At 43.4% G+C, this 25,436-nt stretch overlaps 1 protein-coding gene across 2 annotated transcripts in view; it reads right to left on the minus strand.

The window, feature by feature from the left end:
* Positions 1-55: 55 nt before the first annotated feature.
* LOC111843548 (interferon regulatory factor 8-like) overlaps positions 56-25,436 on the minus strand; it is a 74,088-nt gene continuing 48,707 nt past the window's right edge. The window contains exons 2-10 of one of the 2 annotated variants that reach the window (XM_072698437.1): positions 4,847-4,982; positions 4,571-4,744; positions 3,520-3,703; positions 2,696-2,796; positions 2,317-2,416; positions 1,910-1,948; positions 1,437-1,811; positions 1,232-1,347; positions 56-425 (exon numbers count right to left, since the gene is read on the minus strand). In XM_072698437.1, coding sequence (XP_072554538.1) covers positions 240-425; positions 1,232-1,347; positions 1,437-1,811; positions 1,910-1,948; positions 2,317-2,416; positions 2,696-2,796; positions 3,520-3,703; positions 4,571-4,744; positions 4,847-4,873 — 1,302 coding nt within the window. In that variant the 5' untranslated portion in view covers positions 4,874-4,982 and the 3' untranslated portion in view covers positions 56-239. The remainder of the gene's footprint in view (positions 426-1,231; positions 1,348-1,436; positions 1,812-1,909; positions 1,949-2,316; positions 2,417-2,695; positions 2,797-3,519; positions 3,704-4,570; positions 4,745-4,846; positions 4,983-25,436) is intronic. The other variant, XM_072698438.1, reaches the window with a different exon arrangement.

The following is a 25,436-nucleotide window of genomic DNA, read 5'->3' on the forward strand; positions in this document are numbered from 1 at the left end:
ATGGAGGCCATCAAGCATTTAAACACTGAAATCTTCAAAAATACATCAAACACACTAAAGAAAATAAAGCTTTTATTGTAACATGAGTAGCTGGTCATTACACAATCTTTTTGGCAATTAGAATATACTCTATGTATTAAGCTTTTCACAATATATTAGTTTTATCAATAGCTTTAATTACAGGTTGAGGAAGAACAGTCTTGAGTCATCCTGCCCTCTGCTGGCAGGTTACGGCACGCTCACACTGTGATTGGCTGGTGCTCCCAGATGCACGGCTGTTGCATGCCGTAGGTACACAGGTCTTGGAAGATATGTGCGTTCTGCTCACTATGGATTTCTGCTGGAAGCTCTGGGTTTCCACTGCCCTGTAAGGACCTGTGGCTGCTGACAGTGTCCAGTAGCTGCTGGCAGTTCATGGGTGTGATCTGCAGGGGGCAGCAAAGGCATTGCATGTGAGGAGCTTTTCCTGAAAGATCTCAGTATCTGCTGGTGGGGCAGACAGCTTCATCCAAGCCATAGCCTAGTAATGTCACATATGAATATCTGACAAAAATTAGTTACGCTTATTTCAGGTACTCTATGTTTTTACTAGAGCTGTCACTATCGATATCAATAATTGAGTAATAAACCGATTAATCTGACGATTCATTGAGTAATCGTAAATTTATAACACATAATTTATGCACATGACTGGTGGAACAGTGCTACCCACAGTGGCACAGAGACTTACAGCATGTGTGGTGCTAATATCGATACGGCATTTCACACACATGCACCTGTCACATGGCAAGAATTGCGATACTCTTCTGGGTTCAAACCATCAATAAGTTGCACTGAAACATTTTGACTCAGAACTTAGCAAGCTTTCCAATTTTAATGATGGTTCTAGTATACGTTTAAAAAAAACAAAAAACAATCAGATCTACAGTTTCCCGCCGCTGCTTCACATGATCTCGGCGTGTGCCCTCCGTCTCGTCATCACAATTCTCATCCTTGCTGTTGTGCTCACTCATGGACTTAATGACCCCAGTTGGGATTAAGTGGTTATGGGGATGTATGGATGGATGGATGGCTGTTAATATATTGTTCAAATTTGCCTTATAAATAAAAAAACGCCATACACTGTACTTTGTTTTCTACTTAATTTTTTTCATGACTGGCAGTTCAGGCCAGAATCGTTCTATCACTGGTATCGGAAAAATCCCAAAGGTTCCCCATCCTTACTTCTCACCTGAATCACAATCAGCTTACTCTTGGCACTGCTGACATCATGAAGCTCTTCTCCAAAGCACAGGGTGACGGTGGGGTCTGGCGCGGGGTACAGGCCGTCCCGGAAGGCCTGCAGAGCTGCAAGGGAGCACAGATCTGGGCCTCAGTGATGAGGTCCGAGCGCCGGTTCTGCCATCACGGTGCGGCGGCCTTCCCCAGCCCTTTACCTCGCAGAAACTGGTTGGTGTCGAAGATCTTGACCACGGTTTCCCGCTGCAGCTTGCGGGGCCCGGGGCCGCCCTGTGCGTAGGCGCTGCTCCAGAAGATGCGGCTCAGGCACAGGCGTTTGATGAAGATGCCCGCGTGACTGGCCTGCAGCAGCACGCCGCGCTCCAGGTGCCCGAAGAGCTTCTGGGTGAGGTGGCGCTGCCGCTCGGCCTCGATGCCGTCGATGGGGGGGAAGCCAATATTCTGCAGGCCGCCAGCACTCAGGGGTGGCTTCTCCAGATTGGGGGTGATGCGGCAGCCCTCTGGGTGGCTGCACAACGTCCTACCCGCCAGCTGCCCCCCGTAGAAGAAGGTGATGGTGACTGCTGACGGGGCTGCGGACAGGACAGAGAGGGCGTGAGCGAGGCGGGCGCAGCAGGCTTGGGACTCGGGAGCGCCCCCTGCAGGATGATCATGACAGAAATATACCCACCTTCATCAAAAGCTGGCATGGAGGTAGGTGGAAGTAGGGCTGTAAGGACAACCAAAAAGTATCACAGAGAAATTTGTCGCTGGCAGGCGAATTCATTCCACATTAAACTTGTTTTTTGTGAAACTGACACAAAGTGTCGCAAAAGCCAAATCAAAACAGCTGGTGTCAGCAAATTGGCCAAGGAGATTAGCCAACATCGCTGTGACCAGAAAACCCCGAGCTGAGGTCGACACATCTGATTTTCAAACTACAAGGCAGGTCTTCTGAGAATGCCTCGTACTTCCCCTTTCGGGCTGAGCCATTCCTGACGCTAACAATAGCACAATGGCTCGATTAACACCCATAAAAAGTGAACGTGCACATAAATGAAATGACAGGGTGTCGCTCGGACTCAGCGATGCACTTACACAAGTGAGGTGGGCTGCGGTCTTCACTGGGTGGAATGACACTGGGGTCCCAGTCTGGTGAGGGGCTCCCTGTCAGGCTGCCCACATAATCCTCAGGAGCCTGTATGGGGGGGGAATGACTTTTTTTTTTTATAGTCACAAAGCAGACTCTTTTATCCAAAGCTAAATACATCTTTGACAAAGCAGGCTCAGACAGTCACTGGAGCAATTGGAGTTTAAGGGCCTCGCCCAGTGGTGGCACCCCTCTACTGATCCTGGGATCTGAACCAGCACAGTGTCCCAGCCTGCTGACCCACACTGTGCCCCCATAATCAGTCATGTCAGACACATAATGGACAGCTTTAAGATAAGCCGGTCGGGGCCGGAGCATGGGCCTCACCTCCTCCATGAGCTCCTGCAGCTCTGACGGGCTGCGCTGCATGTCCGTGACCTCCGTGACCTCCGCACACGCGCCGTCCCTCAGGTTGGCTGAGTTCCTGCCTGCAGGGAATGGGCACGTCTTCTGTAAATCGCAAGCACAGATCCAGCATTCACATGACACTAAGGCCCAGTTCTGGTTTATTTACTTCATACGGCTGTTTCTAGCTGTAATATTCATGCTCAGCGCTTTGCTGTCCCCGCTGTATCTTCTGCACCACACTGTCACCGCGGTTTGTCCCATTGCTCCTCATCCAAATGTCGCATTTTGTTTAGTGGTGTGTTCTGCATGGCTGGTTGGTTATCTCTCCAAGTTCATACTCTTATGTTATTTTTGTAATTTGCTTTATTTTACTTTACTTTAACAAATCCCTTGTACTCAGGCTGCATGTAAGGCCCAAATGGCCAGTCACATTACAACTGTAAGTTGAGAGTAATACAGAGTATAATGTAGTTTGATGAAATGAATGACAACAATGGGTAGCATGGGTGTAAATTATGGGCGGGGGGGGGGGATGGGGTGGTTGTAGCCCCCCCAATAAATCAAAACCAGCTAATACAACCCCCCCAATAATCATGTTTCCCCCGTAATGGGTGGAGACCTCAACCCCCCCAATGTTCCAGCCAAAGTTACGCCCTTGCTGGGCAGTTACATTCATAAGTATGAATACTTATTTGTGTATTTATGGGGCAGCTGAGGACTGGGCAAGCAGTTTAGGAGTATGGATGGATGGATGGATAGATGTGTGACAGCATGAGGGTGCTCTCTCCCCTGTCTTCACTCACATCGTTGCTCCTCCTCTGGGATGATCCTGTACACCTTGTAGGGCTCCGATATGTCCAGCTGAGACCGGTCGCTCACCTCTTCAAAGTCGGGGCTTTTGTTCAGCGCACAGCGCAGCCTGGTCTTCCAGGTAGCTGGCTCAGCCTTGTCCCCCTCCTTAAACTTACCTTTGTACAATGCCCAGGCCTGGAGAAGAGCACAGAGACCAGACTTTCAGCTGGACAGCGCCCCCAAAAGGCGGCATGTGTTTCTGCACAACTAAACAGACCAGCTGCCTTGATGAGAGTATGTTATAGAAATATAGACCCAGCAGTACCACTCATTTCTGACTGATGTAACGTGTTCATCCTTCCATGTTCCTGATCCTTCTGGGCTCAAAGTACCAGACGTGACCCCCGAATTAATTCCCAATAATATTTCGTACTTCTGGGATCAGAACAAAATGATCTCAATCATTTAATCCTTAAAAATAAACACACCAAACTTTCTACCAAAATTCTAACAACAATCATTAGCAGTAATAATGTTTAATTAGCAGAAAAGCTGTGTGCAAAAACTGATCACCTCCTGGCAGTGAAACATCTCCTACATTGTTTGCATGAATATTTACATGCTAAAGGAGGAACTGACAATAGTTATACTGTAAAAATTGTGGCAGGAGTCACAGCATTGGAAAATGAAGCAGCTTTCACTTGCTCTAATGAAGATGATCCTGGGCAAAATTGAATTATTAGTAAAACTTTATTTATAAACGAACACATGGCAGATGACGAGTTGGTGCAGTAAATAATATTATTTATTTATTTGAACACTTTTAAACAACAGGAGTTGAACCCAAAGTGCTATACAGGCGATAAACCATTAAAAACAACGCAAATGACAAACCAACGTAACAAGAATTTAAAAGAACACAGAAATAACTGGAAAAAAAACTTTAATTGTTTAATAATAGTAGAAATGAATGATGATGCGCTTCGTGTTAAAAAGTGCGTCTCACACTGATACATTACTTTACCACTATAACTCTTAAAAGCTGCGCACAGGTTTCCTTACCTTGAATATGGAGGCGTCCACCTCTTGGTTGTAATCCTGCTTTCCGGCGTGCTTCCAGGGGATGCGGAACATGGTGCGGGCCTCATCTTCCCAGGAAAGACCCGGGTACGAGAGGCTGTGGACCTGCTCGATGAGCCACTGACGGAGGCGGCGTGAGCCCGGTTTCACAGCAACCTGTATGCCACGGCGACAAGGCGTTTCGGGTGACATGTCGCACACAGACATAGGCATGTAACATACGGAGAGTCGATGCTTTCATAATAATAATTGTATTACCATAACCTGCTCCAGACTCCGCTGCATTGCATGGACTCCTACTCGCTTTCATTCATTTATACCGCTGAAATCAGAGCGAAGGGGTGGAGCGTCTTCCGGCCCCGGAGGAAGTACGGCTTTCCGCTAAGGCGCCTCTCTTCCAAGAAATGAAATTAAGCATGTTGCATTCATTATGCTCTCTTTAAAAAAAAAAAAAGTATTTCCGCTTTATTTCCTGGTTTTCTGCTATTTTCACCAGTTAAAAGCACCTGGCACCTCCTGCAGAGAGGGTACAATCAGACATTTGTACTAAATTGTTGGCTGTGTTTTTCTTGTGAAGATATATACCGCAGCATTACACAACCTCCCACACATTCGCCGCTAAACCGAAATGTGAATCAGAGTTTTTCACTTAAGTACATTCACGCTGTGTGAACTGACTACATTACTTTATTTCAGCAGTATATCATAGTGAATTATTGAATCAGTGATTCTTGAGATTAGGGATCCGCAGGTTTTGATTTTCTAAAAAAAAAAAAAAAAAAATCGATTATTTTCAAAACCTTTGTACACATCTGTTAAATGAGGATTTGGCTATCTAACCATGTTTAGGAACAACCTCCCAGTTGTAACGTTATTATATTAATAATATATAAAAATACAATATATATATATATATATATATATATATATATATATATATATATATTATATATAAATTACATGTTTGCTGGATCAGCACTAGATTTTTGCTAACACTATCAGACACATAAAAATGTAGAAAGTTATTTTGAATTAACACAGATATTTTGACTCCTAGGGACATATGTCTGCCTGGGATTTTCACATCAATGCACAGCTGCACTCACACCTTAACCATGTTAAGCTTTGCTCTTTCCTGGGCATGATTGCTTTCTTCTTTAGTTTAACAAACCAATATTTAGTGCTCATGTAGTTGGCTTGGTGTGATTTTTACAGTATTCAGCACATCACGATGGCTTGTTGCTTAATCAGGGGCTCAAATTTGACTTCCCCAAATCCTCCATTACGTTAGGAGGTGGAGTCGGTGATGAAGGAGATTTCAGAAAGCAGACACAGGGTTTTATTGAAGTACCCCACCTCTGTTAATACCAATATGTGGAATTACATGAATAAAAGAAGCAGATTCATAGGTAAGACAGCCTTGGAGGTGAATTTCAGTCTTCCAGTGGACATGAAACACCCAGTTCAGAGATTTGAAGCCTGAAAGTGACTCGTCATCATACAAGTCACTGTATTAGTTTAGTTTAAGTTTACAGAACGTAAGTGATTATGGGCTCTTTTCTATAGCAGAACAATAGAGTAGTGATATTTTATTAATTCCTGTAGGTAAATTCTCTTTTCTGTGCCCCATCTTCCTCTCGATACAGGTAAGAGCAAGCCTGGCAGTCACAGTGAACTGGCAGAGAGCTGGGGGGCACGCTTGGCAGTCACAGTGAAGGGGCAGGGAGCTGGGGGTTTTGGGTCTCGCTCAGAAGTTCATGGACATGTAACTAATCTGTTGAGGCTGGGCTTGAACTGGCACCCTGATCACAGGCACAGAGACTTAACCTGCTGAGCCACACCCCACCCGCAGGGGTGAAGTTGCTATTAATGCAGTAAAGTTACAGTAACCTGGTAGTAAAGTCAGAGTAGCCTAACAGTAACATGGTAGTAAAGTCGAAGTAACCTGGCAATAAAGCCTCAGTGATGTGGCAGCAAAGCTGCAGTAACTTGGCAGTAAAGCTGGAGTAACCTTGCAGTAAAGGTGGAGTAACCTTATGGTAAAGCTACAGTACCCAGAAGACTATAGCACCAAATGTTTGCCTCAGATCTTGCTATGTCAGCCAGCTCTCCGCTCCAGCTGAAAGATGCTGCAATGTGGAAGACATCCTTTAAATCAATTACAGCCGACACATGACATATATAAATGATTTTATGTATTATTTATTTACAATTATTTATACAGATTAATGTTAAAATATTCAACATGTATTTTTACACACATCTGATTGAAGTACACCCTTGTACCTAATTGAAATGCTCATTGTACCTAATGAGCATTTCATTCTGAATGTGTCATGTTAGGGTTATGTACTTCTGTATGAATGATTATGGCTCTGACTGCTGCGTATTGCTTAATAACAAAACAAGGCAGAATTTGCTGGGTAAAACTGCAACACTCAAGGCACTTTGTTGCTTTTAGCAGCTCCTGATGGGTCTCTAAAGATACACAGCATTGGCTCAGGGTTCACTACTAAAAGGGCTAAACCTGGAACGAAGGTGGCAGAGGGTGCTGACAGGATGCAGGTGCATGCGGGTGATGAGACCAAGACCTATACTACACAAATTAGTCTCTGGAAGCTTCCATCAGTTTCCTTGGCGTGTTGGAGAAACTCTGGAGGTTCTCGGTCAGGTTGGGGCTGTCAGCCTACTCCTCGTTCAGGAGTTTCAGAAATTACCGCTGGAGCCAAAGGCCTAGTAGGGCAGCGGGTACAAGCCAGGGACCTGGCTCATCCAGTTTTGCTGTCCGTTCCTCTGTCGCTCCAGCTGCTGCTGCTCCTTGTACTGCCTCAGCAGCTCCTCTACCCTCTCCTGGTCCTTGAAGGAGTTATGGCTGTAACTGGACCGCAGCCAACTACGGTACTGGGGGGCAGAATCAGGGAGGTGAGTGAAGGGGTGCCCAAACTCGCAAAGGACAGCAATGGCAGGCTGCTCTGAAGGACATCTGAGCTCAAGTGGAAACATGACAAGAAGCTTCTTGGTTGTGAATGATACACTCTGACATTACAGTACACACAGGTCACCATGAAACAGCCCACACCCTTTTGGTGTCTGACACAATGGATTGATTCATTTATACATTAAGTTCATGAACCAGTCACCAACCCAACCAGTTTCTGTAATAGCTTTTCCTATTCAGGAGGCAGGGAACGACCCAGGATGGGCTGCCAACCCGTCACAGGGCACACTCACACACCAGTTACTCGCACATGCACACCTAGGGGCAATCTTTTCTTATGCCGTCCTGTCAGTGAACTCAGCATAAAAAAAGTGTGACACCGTGGTTGGATAGCCCTTCTACAGCAGACATGGTTAATAAGCTGAGGGATGATTGATTTCCTTCTAGCTAAAGCAAGAAACCAGCTAAAGTCCAGTTGCTTTCACTTGTAATGGATTTCTTTGGTGTGAATCCAAAGCAGCGGTTCCTGTGAGCTTCCTGTATGAGTGACTACGTCACAAAATTCAAACTTAGCAATGGGCAACCAGAAAGTTTCAGATCTTTGGAAAGAAGTTGTGGAGAGCTCCAGATCAGATGATGGGTGGATTTAAAAGGCCCTTGGAACACTGAAGATCACTGTTAAGAAATAAACAACCTGAGATACCTTCAAGACCTGGCCTAGAATATGGGATCCTCTAAAATTTGATTAGGAGACAGATCAGGGAGGCCAGCAAGAACACCACGTCCACTTTCAGGGACTTTTGTCAAACGATGATCACCTTGGGCTACAACAGTGTCACAAGTTCTGCATAATGGAAATTGGATGTTTATCTTTCAGGGTCATATTGACCCACTGTGCCAAGGTTGTGACTAAATAATAAACAGGTCTGTGATGGGCCCAGTTCAAGTCCTGAGCCCAGTCTCACTGTATACCTGCCCGTTCATGTTCAGCTGAACCTGAACAGCTCTGTAGTAAGAAATTAGTAAATATCACAAGGGGAGATGCCAGAAGGTCACCACCCATGAAGACACGAACAGACGGGAAAGGAGCCTCTGCACTCATTCATTTGTTTGACTTGCAGACTCTCAAAATCAACACCTCAAAATCACAATTGAAGCTCTCCTGGACACTCTACAGTTCACTTACAGGTCAAACGTCTGTTGACGATGTCATCAACATGACCCTGCACCACATTCTGCAGCACCTGGACATCCATGAGTCTTAAGCCTGCATCCTGTTTGTGGATTTCAGCTCTGCCTTTAATACTATCAACCCTCAAGACACTCAGCTTCCAGCCATCTCTCTGCTACTGGATCCATGGCTTCCTGACCAGCAGAACACAGATCATGAAGATTAGAAACTACACTTCAGATCACGTCTTCCACAGGACTGGTGCCCCACGAAGACGTACTCTCTCCTCTCCTCTGCTCTACTCCCTGTACACCTTCACAGAGTTTGCAGACAACACCATCCTGATTGGAATCATGGAGAATTCTGATGAGTCTGGTTACCAAAAATAGTTCAGTCGCCTAGTGACACGGTGTGGTGTGAACAAATTAGTGCTGAAGACACAAAAGGCCGTGGGCATGATCATTGACTTCTAGAACCCACCACCTCCACTGGTCAGACAGGACACCAGACCTTCAAATTCCTATCATCCAACAAGACATCAAATGGGACACAAGCATCCCCAGTTTCATCCATTCAATGGCATATTTTATCATAGGTATGTACAGTGCTGACCAAGTTTTGGGATGCTTGCATATTTCGGTAAAAATTTACTGATTTTATAATTAAAACCATTACTTTATCCGTTTACAAAAAATATAATTAGAAACAACCAGTAATTTTAAGTAAATAAATCTGCAGCATTTTTACGGAATAATGCAAGCCTCTCAGAGGATGCTCCGTGAGTACTACATGGGCGGTGGCTCGACATTTAATCCCAGTTTTTTTTTAATTTTGATGCCAGATTTCCTTTCCGGAAAGCGCTAGTGTTTCTTTGCCATAGAAAACTCCAGAAGAACACTGCCCCCCACCCCCGCTCAGACAGGCCACTGGCACAGTAGGGAGGGTGCACTGCATTCCAATCCTGGGGAATTCCCATGCGTTTCTAAGAAAACCCACTCTCCTTTCCAGGAATATGCCTGTATTTCACCCCCACAGCAGTATTTCACACCCACACTCAGGCAGATACTAAACATCAACAGTTAACTTATCAGTGAAAGTGTTTTCCTTTTCTAAGTCATTTCAGGGTCTCTACACAACCTCACCTGGACAGCGACAATGCACATTAGCGTTTATTCCTTCATCCTGATTATTGGGTTACATCAAATTCTAGGCTAATCTGACCTGTGGTACCTCAGTAAACCTGGTTTGAGGCACATTATGCAGAATTATTATATTTACAATAAACCAGCTGCCTGTTGGTGTTAATCTCTGGAAACTCCCTTGGATCGTGGGGTATTTTTAATCTCAGAGAGGACGGGTTTTGGCACACAGCTGGGGGGATAACCAGCTCCGAGGACAGGCAGGGGTCCAGAGGAGGGGGAAGGGGACAGACACCAGCTTCACGGTGTATGAATGAATGAGTCAGAGAAGGCAGTGAGTGAATAAGGCTTTTCACTATGATGGAAGCAGAGAAGAAGCAGAAAAAGCAGAAAAGCTTTAAGCTTTGTCCTGTGTTAGCTTTCTGTTCCTGTCAGTACCGACCCGTGTCTTAAATCAGCCGTAAAATACCCTCAAAACAATTATTTATAATCCAATTTGTTTGTAACCTCTTGGTTACCTTGATAGTCTTCCTTATCCATGCAATGATTGGTTTTAATATTTTTGGTGTGGCTTTCTGGACCTTTCATTTGACAGCATACCTCTCGTTTTCAATAAAAAAAAAAAGATAAAATTAGCCTCAAGAGAATTGTATAAATAAACTGAATTGATCTTATCTTGCATTACATACAGTATCCAGGCATCAACATGTGTTTTTATGACAGTTCTGCTTCCCACACGGATGAGAAAACAAAATTCAGCTTGCTTTAGTAGCATATTGCCTACTTTCCAACTACCTGTTGATTCACCCTAAGGCCCCAAATTAGGGTTAGCAAACTCAGGCTAGGGTTAGGGTTAGAAAAACTATGGCATATCCAGACATCAACATGTGTTTTTATGACAGTTCTGCTCCCCACACGGAATAGAAAACAAAATTCAACATGCTTTAGCAGCATATTGCCTACTTTCCAACTACCTGTTGATTCACCCTAAGGCCCCAAATTAGGGTTAGCAAACTCAGGCTAGGGTTAGGGTTGGAAAAACTATGGCATATCCAGGCATCATCATGTGTTTTTATGACAGTTCTGCTCCCCACACGGATGAGAAAACAAAATTCAACATGCTTTAGTAGCATATTGGCTACTTTCCAACTACCTGTTGATTCACCCTAAGGCCCCAAATTAGGGTTAGCAAACTCAGGCTAGGGTTAGGGTTAGAAAAACTATGGCATATACAGACATCAACATGTGTTTTTATGACAGTTCTGCTCCCCACACGGATGAGAAACCACAATTCAGCTTGCTTTAGTACCATATTGCCTACTTTCCAACTACCTGTTGATTCACCCTAAGGCCCCAAATTAGGGTTAGCAAACTGAGGCTAGGGTTAGGGTTAGAAAAACTATGGCATATCCAGACATCAACATGTGTTTTTATGACAGTTCTGCTCCCCACACGGATGAGAAAACAAAATTCAGCATGCTTTAGTAGCATATTACCTACTTTCCAACTACCTGTTGATTCACCCTAAGGCCCCAAATTAGGGTTAGCAAACTCAGGCTACGGTTAGGGTTAGAAAAACTATGGCATATCCAGACATCAACATGTGTTTTTATGACAGTTCTGCTCCCCACACGGATGAGAAACCACAATTCAGCTTGCTTTAGTAGCATATTTCCTACTTTACAACTACCTGTTGATTCACCCTAAGGCCCCAAATTAGGGTTAGCAAACTCAGGCTAGGGTTAGGGTTAGAAAAACTATGGCATATCCAGACATCAACATGTGTTTTTATGACAGTTCTGCTCCCCACACGGATGAGAAAACAAAATTTAGCATGCTTTAGTAGCATATTGCCTACTTTCCAACTACCTGTTGATTCACCCTAAGGCCCCAAATTAGGGTTAGCAAACTCAGGCTAGGGCTAGGATTTGAAAAACTATGGCATATCCAGACATCAACATGTGTTTTTATGACAGTTCTGCTCCCCACACGGATGAGAAAACAAAATTCAACATGCTTTAGTAGCATATTGCCTACTTTCCAACTACCTGTTGATTCACCCTAAGGCCCCAAATTAGGGTTAGCAAACTAAGGCTAGGGTTAGGGTTAGAAAAACTATGGCATATCCAGACAGCAACATGTGTTTTTATGACAGTTCTGCTCCCCACACGGATGAGAAACCACAATTCAGCTTGCTTTAGTAGCATATTGCCTATTTTACAACTACCTGTTGATTCACCCTAAGGCCCCAAATTAGGGTTAGCAAACTCAGGCTAGGGTTAGGGTTAGAAAAACTATGGCATATCCAGGCATTAACATGTGTTTTTATGACAGTTCTGCTCCCCACACGGATGAGAAAACAAAATTCAACATGCTTTAGTAGCATATTGCCTACTTTCCAACTACCTGTTGATTCACCCTAAAGCCCCAAATTAGGGTTAGCAAACTCAGGCTAGGGTTAGGGTTAGAAAAACTATGGCATATCCAGACATCAACATGTGTTTTTATGACAGTTCCGCTCCCCACACGGATGAGAAAACAAAATTTAGCATGCTTTAGTAGCATATTGCCTACTTTCCAACTACCTGTTGATTCACCCTAAGGCCCCAAATTAGGGTTAGCAAACTCAGGCTAGGGTTAGGATTTGAAAAACTATGGCATATCCAGACATCAACATGTGTTTTTATGACAGTTCTGTTCCCCACACGGATGAGAAACCACAATTCAGCTTGCTTTAGTAGCATATTGCCTACTTTACAACTACCTGTTGATTCACCCTAAGGCCCCAAATTAGGGTTAGCAAACTGAGGCTAGGGTTAGGGTTAGAAAAACTATGGCATATCCAGACATCAACATGTGTTTTTATGACAGTTCTGCTCCCCACACGGATGAGAAACCACAATTCAGCTTGCTTTAGTAGCATATTGCCTACTTTACAACTACCTGTTGATTCACCCTAAGGCCCCAAATTAGGGTTAGCAAACTCAGGCTAGGGTTAGGGTTAGAAAAACTATGGCATATCCAGACATCAACATGTGTTTTTATGACAGTTCTGCTCCCCACACGGATGAGAAACCACAATTCAGCTTGCTTTAGTAGCATATTGCCTACTTTACAACTACCTGTTGATTCACCCTAAGGCCCCAAATTAGGGTTAGCAAACTCAGGCTAGGGTTAGGGTTAGAAAAACTATGGCATTTCCAGACATCAACATGTGTTTTTATGACAGTTCTGCTCCCCACACGGATGAGAAACCACAATTCAGCTTGCTTTAGTAGCAAATTGCCTACTTTCCATCTACCGGTTGATTCACCCTAAGGCCCCAAATTAGGGTTAGCAAACTCAGGCTAGGGTTAGGATTTGAAAAACTATGGCATATCCAGACATCAACATGTGTTTTTATGACAGTTCTGTTCCCCACACGGATGAGAAAACAAAATTCAACATGCTTTAGTAGCATATTGCCTACTTTCCATCTACCTGTTGATTCACCCTAAGGCCCCAAATTAGGGTTACCAGTCTGAGGCTAGGGTTAGGGTTAGAAAAACTATGGCATATCCAGACATCAACATGTGTTTTTATGACAGTTCTGCTCCCCACACGGATGAGAAACCACAATTCAGCTTGCTTTAGTAGCATATTGCCTACTTTACAACTACCTGTTGATTCACCCTAAGGCCCCAAATTAGGGTTAGCAAACTCAGGCTAGGGTTAGGGTTAGAAAAACTATGGCATATCCAGGCATCAACATCTGTTTTTATGACAGTTCTGCTCCCCACACGGATGAGAAAACAAAATTCAGCATGTTTTAGTAGCATATTGCCTACTTTCCAACTACCTGTTGATTCACCCTAAGGCCCCAAATTAGGGTTAGCAAACTCAGGCTAGGGTTAGGATTAGAAAAACTATGGCATATCCTGACATCAACATGTGTTTTTATGACAGTTCTGCTCCCCACACGGATGAGAAACCACAATTCAGCTTGCTTTAGTAGCATATTGCCTACTTTACAACTACCTGTTGATTCACCCTAAGGCCCCAAATTAGGGTTAGCAAACTCAGGCTAGGGTTAGGGTTAGAAAAACTATGGCATTTCCAGACATCAACATGTGTTTTTATGACAGTTCTGCTCCCCACACGGATGAGAAACCACAATTCAGCTTGCTTTAGTAGCATATTGCCTACTTTACAACTACCTGTTGATTCACCCTAAGGCCCCAAATTAGGGTTAGCAAACTCAGCCTAGGGTTAGGGTTAGAAAAACTATGGCATATCCAGACATCAACATGTGTTTTTATGACAGTTCTGCTCCCCACACGGATGAGAAACCACAATTCAGCTTGCTTTAGTAGCATATTGCCTACTTTCCAACTACCTGTTGATTCACCCTAAGGCCCCAAATTAGGGTTAGAGTTAGCAAACTGAGGCTAGGGTTACGGTTAGAAAAACTATGGCATATCCAGACATCAATATGTGATTTTATGACAGTTCTGCTCCCCACACGGATGAGAAACCACAATTCAGCTTGCTTTAGTAGCATATTGCCTACTTTACAACTACCTGTAGATTCACCCTAAGGCCCCAAATTAGGGTTACCAGTCTGAGGCTAGGGTTAGGGTTAGAAAAACTATGGCATATCCAGACATCAACATCTGTTTTTATGACAGTTCTGCTCCCCACACGGATGAGAAACCAAAATTCAGCTTGCTTTAGTAGCATATTGCCTACTTTCCAACTACCTGTTGATTCACCCTAAGGCCCCAAATTAGGGTTAGCAAACTCAGGCTAGGGTTAGGGTTAGAAAAACTATGGCATATCCAGGCATCAACATGTGTTTTTTTGACAGTTCTGCTCCCCACACGGATGAGAAAACAAAATTCAACATGCTTTAGTAGCATATTGCCTACTTTCCAACTACCTGTTGTTTCACCCTATGGCCCCAAATTAGGGTTAGCAAACTCAGGCTAGGGTTAGGGTTAGAAAAACTATGGCATATCCAGGCATCAACATGTGTTTTTATGACAGTTCTGCTCCCCACACGGATGAGAAAACAAAATTCAACATGCTTTAGTAGCATATTGCCTACTTTCCAACTACCTGTTGATTCACCCTAAGGTCCCAAATGAGGGTTAGCAAACTCAGGCTAGGGTTAGGGTTAGAAAAACTATGGCATATCCAGACATCAACATGTGTTTTTATGACAGTTCTGCTCCCCACACGGATGAGAAAACAAAATTCGACATGATTTAGTAGCATATTGCCTACTTTCCAACTACCTGTTGATTAACCCTAAGGCCCCAAATTAGGGTTAGCAAACTCAGGCTAGGGTTAGGGTTAGAAAAACTATGGCATATCCAGACATCAACATGTGTTTTTATGACAGTTCTGCTCCCCACACGGATGAGAAACCACTATTCAGCTTGCTTTAGTAGCATATTGCCTACTTTACAACTACCTGTTGATTCACCCTAAGGCCCCAAATTAGGGTTAGCAAACTCAGGCTAGGGTTAGGGTTAGAAAAACTATGGCATATCCAGACATCTACATATGTTTTTATGACAGTTCTGCTCCCCACACGGATGAGAAACCACAATTCAGCATGCTTTAGTAGCATATTGCCTACTTTCAAACTACCTGTTGATTCACCCTAAGGCCCCAAATTAGGGTTAGCAAACTCAGGCTAGGGTTAGGGTTAGAAAAACTATGGCATTTCCAGACATCAACATGTGTTTTTATGACAGTTCTGCTCCCCACACGGATGAGAAAACAAAATTCAGCATGCTTTAGTAGCATATTGCCTACTTTCCAACTACCTGTTGTTTCACCCTAAGGCCCCAAATTAGGGTTAGCAAACTCAGGCTAGGGTTAGGGTTAGAAAAACTATGGCATATCCAGGCATCAACATGTGTTTTTATGACAGTTCTGCAACCCACACGGATGAGAAAACAAAATTCAACATGCTTTAGTAGCATATTGCCTACTTTCCAACTACCTGTTGATTCACCCTAAGGCCCCAAATTAGGGTTAGCAAACTCAGGCTAGGGTTAGGGTTAGATAAACTATGGCATATCCAGACATCAACATGTGTTTTTATGACAGTTCTGCTCCCCACACGGATGAGAAAACAAAATTCAGCATGGTTTAGTAGCATATTGCCTACTTTCCAACTACCTGTTGATTCACCCTAAGGCCCCAAATTAGGGTTAGCAAACTCAGGCTAGGGTTAGGGTTAGAAAAACTATGGCATATCCAGACATCAACATGTGTTTTTATACCAGTTCTGCTCCCCACACGGATGAGAAACCACAATTCAGCTTGCTTTAGTAGCATATTGCCTACTTTCCAACTACCTGTTGATTCACCCTAAGGCCCCAAATTAGGGTTAGAGTTAGCAAACTGAGGCTAGGGTTACGGTTAGAAAAACTATGGCATATCCAGACATCAATATGTGATTTTATGACAGTTCTGCTCCCCACACGGATGAGAAACCACAATTCAGCTTGCTTTAGTAGCATATTGCCTACTTTCCAACTACCTGTTGATTCACCCTAAGGCCCCAAATTAGGGTTACCAGTCTGAGGCTAGGGTTAGGGTTAGAAAAACTATGGCATATCCAGACATCAACATATGTTTTTATGACAGTTCTGCTCCCCACACGGATGAGAAACCACAATTCAGCTTGCTTTAGTAGCATATTGCCTACTTTACAACTACCTGTTGATTCACCCTAAGGCCCCAAATTAGGGTTAGCAAACTCAGGCTAGGGTTAGGGTTAGAAAAACTATGGCATATCCAGGCATCAACATGTGTTTTTATGACAGTTCTGCTCCCCACACGGATGAGAAAACAAAATTCAGCATGCTTTAGTAGCATATTGCCTACTTTCCAACTACCTGTTGATTCACCCTAAGGCCCCAAATTAGGGTTAGCAAACTCAGGCTAGGGTTAGGATTAGAAAAACTATGGCATATCCTGACATCAACATGCGTTTTTATGACAGTTCTGCTCCCCACACGGATGAGAAAACACAATTCAGCTTGCTTTAGTAGCATATTGCCTACTTTACAACTACCTGTGGATTCACCCTAAGGCCCCAAATTAGGGTTAGCAAACTCAGGCTAGGGTTAGGGTTAGAAAAACTATGGCATATCCAGACATCAACATGTGTTTTTATGACAGTTCTGCTCTCCACACGGATGAGAAACCACAATTCAGCTTGCTTTAGTAGCATATTGCCTTCTTTCCAACTACCTGTTGATTCACCCTAAGGCCCCAAATTAGGGTTAGCAAACTCAGGCTAGGGTTAGGGTTAGAAAAACTATGGCATTTCCAGACATCAACATGTGTTTTTATGACAGTTCTGCTCCCCACACGGATGAGAAACCACAATTCAGCTTGCTTTAGTAGCATATTGCCTACTTTACAACTACCTGTTGATTCACCCTAAGGCCTCAAATTAGGGTTAGCAAACTCAGGCTAGGGTTTGGGTTAGAAAAACTATGGCATATCCAGACATCAACATCTGTTTTTATGACAGTTCTGCTCCCCACATGGATGAGAAACCACAATTCAACTTGCTTTAGTAGCATATTGCCTACTTTCCAACTACCTGTTGATTCACCCTAAGGCCCCAAATTAGGGTTAGCAAACTCAGGCTAGGGTTAGGGTTAGACAAACTATGGCATATCCAGGCATCAACATGTGTTTTTATGACAGTTCTGCTCCCCACACGGATGAGAAAACAAAATTCAGCATGCTTTAGTAGCATATTGCCTACTTTCCAACTACCTGTTGATTCACCCTAAGGCCCCAAATTAGGGTTAGGGTTAGCAAACTGAGGCTAGGGTTACGGTTAGAAAAACTATGGCATATCCAGACATCAATATGTGATTTTATGACAGTTCTGCTCCCCACACGGATGAGAAACCACAATTCAGCTTGCTTTAGTAGCATATTGCCTACTTTCCAACTACCTGTTGATTCACCCTAAGGCCCCAAATTAGGGTTACCAGTCTGAGGCTAGGGTTAGGGTTAGAAAAACTATGGCATTTCCAGACATCAACATGTGTTTTTATGACAGTTCTGCTCCCCACACGGATGAGAAACCACAATTCAGCTTGCTTTAGTAGCATATTGCCTACTTTACAACTACCTGTTGATTCACCCTAAGGCCCCAAATAAGGGTTAGCAAACTCAGGCTAGGGTTAGGGTTAGAAAAACTATGGCATATCCAGGCATCAACATGTGTTTTTATGACAGTTCTGCTCCCCACACGGATGAGAAAACAAAATTCAGCATGCTTTAGTAGCATATTGCCTACTTTCCAACTACCTGTTGGTTCACCCTAAGGCCCCAAATTAGGGTTAGCAAACTCAGGCTAGGGTTAGGGTTAGAAAAACTATGGCATATCCAGACATCAACATGTGTTTTTATGACAGTTCTGCTCCCCACACGGATGAGAAACCACAATTCAGCTTGCTTTAGTAGCATATTGCCTACTTTCCAACTACCTGTTGATTCACCCTAAGGCCCCAAATTAGGGTTAGCAAACTCAGGCTAGGGTTAGGGTTAGAAAAACTATGGCATATCCAGGCATCAACATGTGTTATTATGACAGTTCTGCTCCCCACACGGATGAGAAACCACAATTCAGCTTGCTTTAGTAGCATATTGCCTACTTTCCAACTACCTGTTGATTCACCCTAAGGCCCCAAATTAGGGTTAGCAAACTCAGGCTAGGGTTAGGGTTAGAAAAACTATGGCATATCCAGACATCAACATGTGTTTTTATGACAGTTCTGCTCTCCACACGGATGAGAAACCACAATTCAGCTTGCTTTAGTAGCATATTGCCTTCTTTCCAACTACCTGTTGATTCACCATAAGGCCCCAAATTAGGGTTAGCAAACTCAGGCTAGGGTTAGGGTTAGAAAAACTATGGCATTTCCAGACATCAACATGTGTTTTTATGACAGTTCTGCTCCCCACACGGATGAGAAACCACAATTCAGCTTGCTTTAGTAGCATATTGCCTACTTTACAACTACCTGTTGATTCACCCTAAGGCCCCAAATTAGAATTAGCAAACTCAGCCTAGGGTTAGGGTTAGAAAAACTATGGCATATCCAGACATCAACATGTGTTTTTATGACAGTTCTGCTCCCCACACGGATGAGAAACCACAATTCAGCTTGCTTTAGTAGCATATTGCCTACTTTCCAACTACCTGTTGATTCACCCTAAGGCCCCAAATTAGGGTTAGGGTTAGCAAACTGAGGCTAGGGTTACGGTTAGAAAAACTATGGCATATCCAGACATCAATATGTGATTTTATGACAGTTCTGCTCCCCACATGGATGAGAAACCACAATTCAGCTTGCTTTAGTAGCATATTGCCTACTTTCCAACTACCTGTTGATTCACCCTAAGGCCCCAAATTAGGGTTAGCAAACTCAGGCTAGGGTTAGGGTTAGAAAAACTATGGCATATCCAGGCATCAACATGTGTTTTTATGACAGTTCTGCTCCCCACACGGATGAGAAAATTAAATTCAGCATGCTTTAGTAGCATATTGCCTACTTTCCAACTACCTGTTGATTCACCCTAAGGCCCCAAATTAGGGTTAGCAAACTCAGGCTAGGGTTAGGATTAGAAAAACTATGGCATATCCTGACATCAACATGTGTTTTTATGACAGTTCTGCTCCCCACACGGATGAGAAACCACAATTCAGCTTGCTTTAGTAGCATATTGCCTACTTTCCAACTACCTGTTGATTCACCCTAAGGCCCCAAATTAGGGTTAGCAAACTCAGGCTAGGGTTAGGGTTAGAAAAACTATGGCATATCCAGGCATCAACATGTGTTTTTATGACAGTTCTGCTCCCCACACGGATGAGAAAATTAAATTCAGCATGCTTTAGTAGCATATTGCCTACTTTCCAACTACCTGTTGATTCACCCTAAGGCCCCAAATTAGGGTTAGCAAACTCAGGCTAGGGTTAGGATTAGAAAAACTATGGCATATCCTGACATCAACATGTGTTTTTATGACAGTTCTGCTCCCCACACGGATGAGAAACCACAATTCAGCTTGCTTTAGTAGCATATTGCCTACTTTCCAACTACCTGTTGATTCACCCTAAGGCCCCAAATTAGGGTTAGCAAACTCAGGCTAGGGTTAGGGTTAGAAAAACTATGGCATATCCAGGCATCAACATGTGTTATTATGACAGTTCTGCTCCCCACACGGATGAGAAACCACAATTCAGCTTGCTTTAGTAGCATATTGCCTACTTTCCAACTACCTGTTGATTCACCCTAAGGCCCCAAATTAGGGTTAGCAAACTCAGGCTAGGGTTACGGTTAGAAAAACTATGGCATATCCAGACATCAATATGTGATTTTATGACAGTTCTGCTCCCCACACGGATGAGAAACCACAATTCAGCTTGCTTTAGTAGCATATTGCCTACTTTCCAACTACCTGTTGATTCACCCTAAGGCCCCAAATTAGGGTTAGCAAACTCAGGCTAGGGTTAGGGTTAGAAAAACTATGGCATATCCAGGCATCAACATGTGTTATTATGACAGTTCTGCTCCCCACACGGATGAGAAACCACAATTCAGCTTGCTTTAGTAGCATATTGCCTACTTTCCAACTACCTGTTGATTCACCCTAAGGCCCCAAATTAGGGTTAGCAAACTCAGCCTAGGGTTAGGGTTAGAAAAACTATGGCATATCCATACATCAACATGTGTTTTTATGACAGTTCTGCTCCCCACACGGATGAGAAACCACAATTCAGCTTGCTTTAGTAGCATATTGCCTACTTTCCAACTACCTGTTGATTCACCCTAAGGCCCCAAATTAGGGTTAGGGTTAGCAAACTGAGGCTAGGGTTACGGTTAGAAAAACTATGGCATATCCAGACATCAATATGTGATTTTATGACAGTTCTGCTCCCCACACGGATGAGAAACCACAATTCAGCTTGCTTTAGTAGCATATTGCCTACTTTCCAACTACCTGTTGATTCACCCTAAGGCCCCAAATTAGGGTTAGCACACTCAGGCTAGGGTTAGGGTTAGAAAAACTATGGCATATCCAGACATCAACATGTGTTTTTATGACAGTTCTGCTCCCCACACGGATGAGAAACCACAATTCAGCTTGCTTTAGTAGCATATTGCCTACTTTACAACTACCTGTTGATTCACCCTAAGGCCCCAAATTAGGGTTAGCAAACTCAGGCTAGGGTTAGGGTTAGAAAAACTATGGCATATCCAGGCATCAACATGTGTTTTTATGACAGTTCTGCTCCCCACACGGATGAGAAAACAAAATTCAGCATGCTTTAGTAGCATATTGCCTACTTTCCAACTACCTGTTGGTTCACCCTAAGGCCCCAAATTAGGGTTAGCAAACTCAGGCTAGGGTTAGGGTTAGAAAAACTATGGCATATCCAGACATCAACATGTGTTTTTATGACAGTTCTGCTCCCCACACGGATGAGAAACCACAATTCAGCTTGCTTTAGTAGCATATTGCCTACTTTCCAACTACCTGTTGATTCACCCTAAGGCCCCAAATTAGGGTTAGCAAACTCAGGCTAGGGTTAGGGTTAGAAAAACTATGGCATATCCAGGCATCAACATGTGTTATTATGACAGTTCTGCTCCCCACACGGATGAGAAACCACAATTCAGCTTGCTTTAGTAGCATATTGCCTACTTTCCAACTACCTGTTGATTCACCCTAAGGCCCCAAATTAGGGTTAGCAAACTCAGGCTAGGGTTAGGGTTAGAAAAACTATGGCATATCCAGACATCAACATGTGTTTTTATGACAGTTCTGCTCTCCACACGGATGAGAAACCACAATTCAGCTTGCTTTAGTAGCATATTGCCTTCTTTCCAACTACCTGTTGATTCACCCTAAGGCCCCAAATTAGGGTTAGCAAACTCAGGCTAGGGTTAGGGTTAGAAAAACTATGGCATTTCCAGACATCAACATGTGTTTTTATGACAGTTCTGCTCCCCACACGGATGAGAAACCACAATTCAGCTTGCTTTAGTAGCATATTGCCTACTTTACAACTACCTGTTGATTCACCCTAAGGCCCCAAATTAGAATTAGCAAACTCAGCCTAGGGTTAGGGTTAGAAAAACTATGGCATATCCAGACATCAACATGTGTTTTTATGACAGTTCTGCTCCCCACACGGATGAGAAACCACAATTCAGCTTGCTTTAGTAGCATATTGCCTACTTTCCAACTACCTGTTGATTCACCCTAAGGCCCCAAATTAGGGTTAGGGTTAGCAAACTGAGGCTAGGGTTACGGTTAGAAAAACTATGGCATATCCAGACATCAATATGTGATTTTATGACAGTTCTGCTCCCCACATGGATGAGAAACCACAATTCAGCTTGCTTTAGTAGCATATTGCCTACTTTCCAACTACCTGTTGATTCACCCTAAGGCCCCAAATTAGGGTTACCAGTCTGAGACTAGGGTTAGGGTTAGAAAAACTATGGCATATCCAGACATCAACATGTGTTTTTATGACAGTTCTGCTCCCCACACGGATGAGAAACCACAATTCAGCTTGCTTTAGTAGCATATTGCCTACTTTACAACTACCTGTTGATTCACCCTAAGGCCCCAAATTAGGGTTAGCAAACTCAGGCTAGGGTTAGGGTTAGAAAAACTATGGCATATCCAGGCATCAACATGTGTTTTTATGACAGTTCTGCTCCCCACACGGATGAGAAAACAAAATTCAGCATGCTTTAGTAGCATATTGCCTACTTTCCAACTACCTGTTGATTCACCCTAAGGCCCCAAATTAGGGTTAGCAAACTCAGGCTAGGGTTAGGATTAGAAAAACTATGGCATATCCTGACATCAACATGTGTTTTTATGACAGTTCTGCTCCCCACACGGATGAGAAACCACAATTCAGCTTGCTTTAGTAGCATATTGCCTACTTTACAACTACCTGTGGATTCACCCTAAGGCCCCAAATTAGGGTTAGCAAACTCAGGCTAGGGTTAGGGTTAGAAAAACTATGGCATATCCAGACATCAACATGTGTTTTTATGACAGTTCTGCTCTCCACACGGATGAGAAACCACAATTCAGCTTGCTTTAGTAGCATATTGCCTTCTTTCCAACTACCTGTTGATTCACCCTAAGGCCCCAAATTAGGGTTAGCAAACTCAGGCTAGGGTTAGGGTTAGAAAAACTATGGCATTTCCAGACATCAACCTGTGTTTTTATGACAGTTCTGCTCCCCACACGGATGAGAAAACAAAATTCAGCATGCTTTAGTAGCATATTGCCTACTTTCCAACTACCTGTTGATTCACCCTAAGGCCCCAAATTAGGGTTAGCAAACTCAGGCTAGGGTTAGGGTTAGATAAACTATGGCATATCCAGACATCAACATGTGTTTTTATGACAGTTCTGCTCCCCACACGGATGAGAAACCACAATTCAGCTTGCTTTAGTAGCATATTGCCTACTTTACAACTACCTGTTGATTCACCCTAAGGCCCCAAATTAGGGTTAGGGTTAGCAAACTGAGGCTAGGGTTACGGTTAGAAAAACTATGGCATATCCAGACATCAATATGTGATTTTATGACAGTTCTGCTCCCCACACGGATGAGAAACCACAATTCAGCTTGCTTTAGTAGCATATTGCCTACTTTCCAACTACCTGTTGATTCACCCTAAGGCCCCAAATTAGGGTTACCAGTCTGAGGCTAGGGTTAGGGTTAGAAAAACTATGGCATATCCAGACATCAACATGTGTTTTTATGACAGTTCTGCTCCCCACACGGATGAGAAACCACAATTCAGCTTGCTTTAGTAGCATATTGCCTACTTTACAACTACCTGTTGATTCACCCTAAGGCCCCAAATTAGGGTTAGCAAACTCAGGCTAGGGTTAGGGTTAGAAAAACTATGGCATATCCAGGCATCAACATGTGTTTTTATGACAGTTCTGCTCCCCACACGGATGAGAAAACAAAATTCAGCATGCTTTAGTAGCATATTGCCTACTTTCCAACTAACTGTTGATTCACCCGAAGGCCCCAAATTAGGGTTAGCAAACTCAGGCTAGGATTAGGATAAGAAAAACTATGGCATATCCTGACATCAACATGTGTTTTTAAGATAGTTCTGCTCCCCACACGGATGAGAAACCACAATTCAGCTTGCTTTAGTAGCATATTGCCTACTTTACAACTACCTGTGGATTCACCCTAAGGCCCCAAATTAGGGTTAGCAAACTCAGGCTAGGGTTAGGGTTAGAAAAACTATGGCATATCCAGACATCAACATGTGTTTTTATGACAGTTCTGCTCTCCACACGGATGAGAAACCACAATTCAGCTTGCTTTAGTAGCATATTGCCTACTTTCCAACTACCTGTTGATTCACCCTAAGGCCCCAAATTAGGGTTAGCAAACTCAGGCTAAGGTTAGGGTTAGAAAAACTATGACATATCCAGGCATCAACATGTGTTATTATGACAGTTCTGCTCCCCACACGGATGAGAAACCACAATTCAGCTTGCTTTAGTAGCATTTTGCCTACTTTCCAACTACCTGTTGATTCACCCTAAGGCCCCAAATTAGGGTTAGCAAACTCAGGCTAGGGTTAGGGTTAGAAAAACTATGGCATATCCAGATATCAACATGTGTTTTTATGACAGTTCTGCTCCCCACACGGATGAGAAAACAAAATTCAACATGCTTTAGTAGCATATTGCCTACTTTCCAACTACCTGTTGATTCACCCTAAGGCCCCAAATTAGGGTTAGGGTTAGCAAAGTGAGGCTAGGGTTACGGTTAGAAAAACTATGGCATATCCAGACATCAATATGTGATTTTATGACAGTTCTGCTCCCCACACGGATGAGAAACCACAATTCAGCTTGCTTTAGTAGCATATTGCCTACTTTACAACTACCTGTTGATTCACCCTAAGGCCCCAAATTAGGGTTACCAGTCTGAGACTAGGGTTAGGGTTAGAAAAACTATGGCATATCCAGACATCAACATGTGTTTTTATGACAGTTCTGCTCCCCACACGGATGAGAAACCACAATTCAGCATGCTTTAGTAGCATATTGCCTACTTTACAACTACCTGTTGATTCACCCTAAGGCCCCAAATTAGGGTTAGCAAACTCAGGCTAGGGTTAGGATTAGAAAAACTATGGCATATCCTGACATCAACATGTGTTTTTATGACAGTTCTGCTCTCCACACGGATGAGAAACCACAATTCAGCTTGCTTTAGTAGCATATTGCCTACTTTACATCTACCTGTGGATTCACCCTAAGGCCCCAAATTAGGGTTAGCAAACTCAGGCTAGGGTTAGGGTTAGAAAAACTATGGCATTTCCAGACATCAACATGTGTTTTTATGACAGTTCTGCTCCCCACACGGATGAGAAACCACAATTCAGCTTGCTTTAGTAGCATATTGCCTACTTTACAACTACCTGTTGATTCACCCTAAGGCCCCAAATTAGGGTTAGCAAACTCAGGCTAGGGTTAGGGTTAGAAAAACTATGGCATATC

Source organism: Paramormyrops kingsleyae, chromosome 13 (assembly GCF_048594095.1).
Source record: "Paramormyrops kingsleyae isolate MSU_618 chromosome 13, PKINGS_0.4, whole genome shotgun sequence".
NCBI classification, from domain to species: Eukaryota; Metazoa; Chordata; class Actinopteri; order Osteoglossiformes; family Mormyridae; genus Paramormyrops; species Paramormyrops kingsleyae.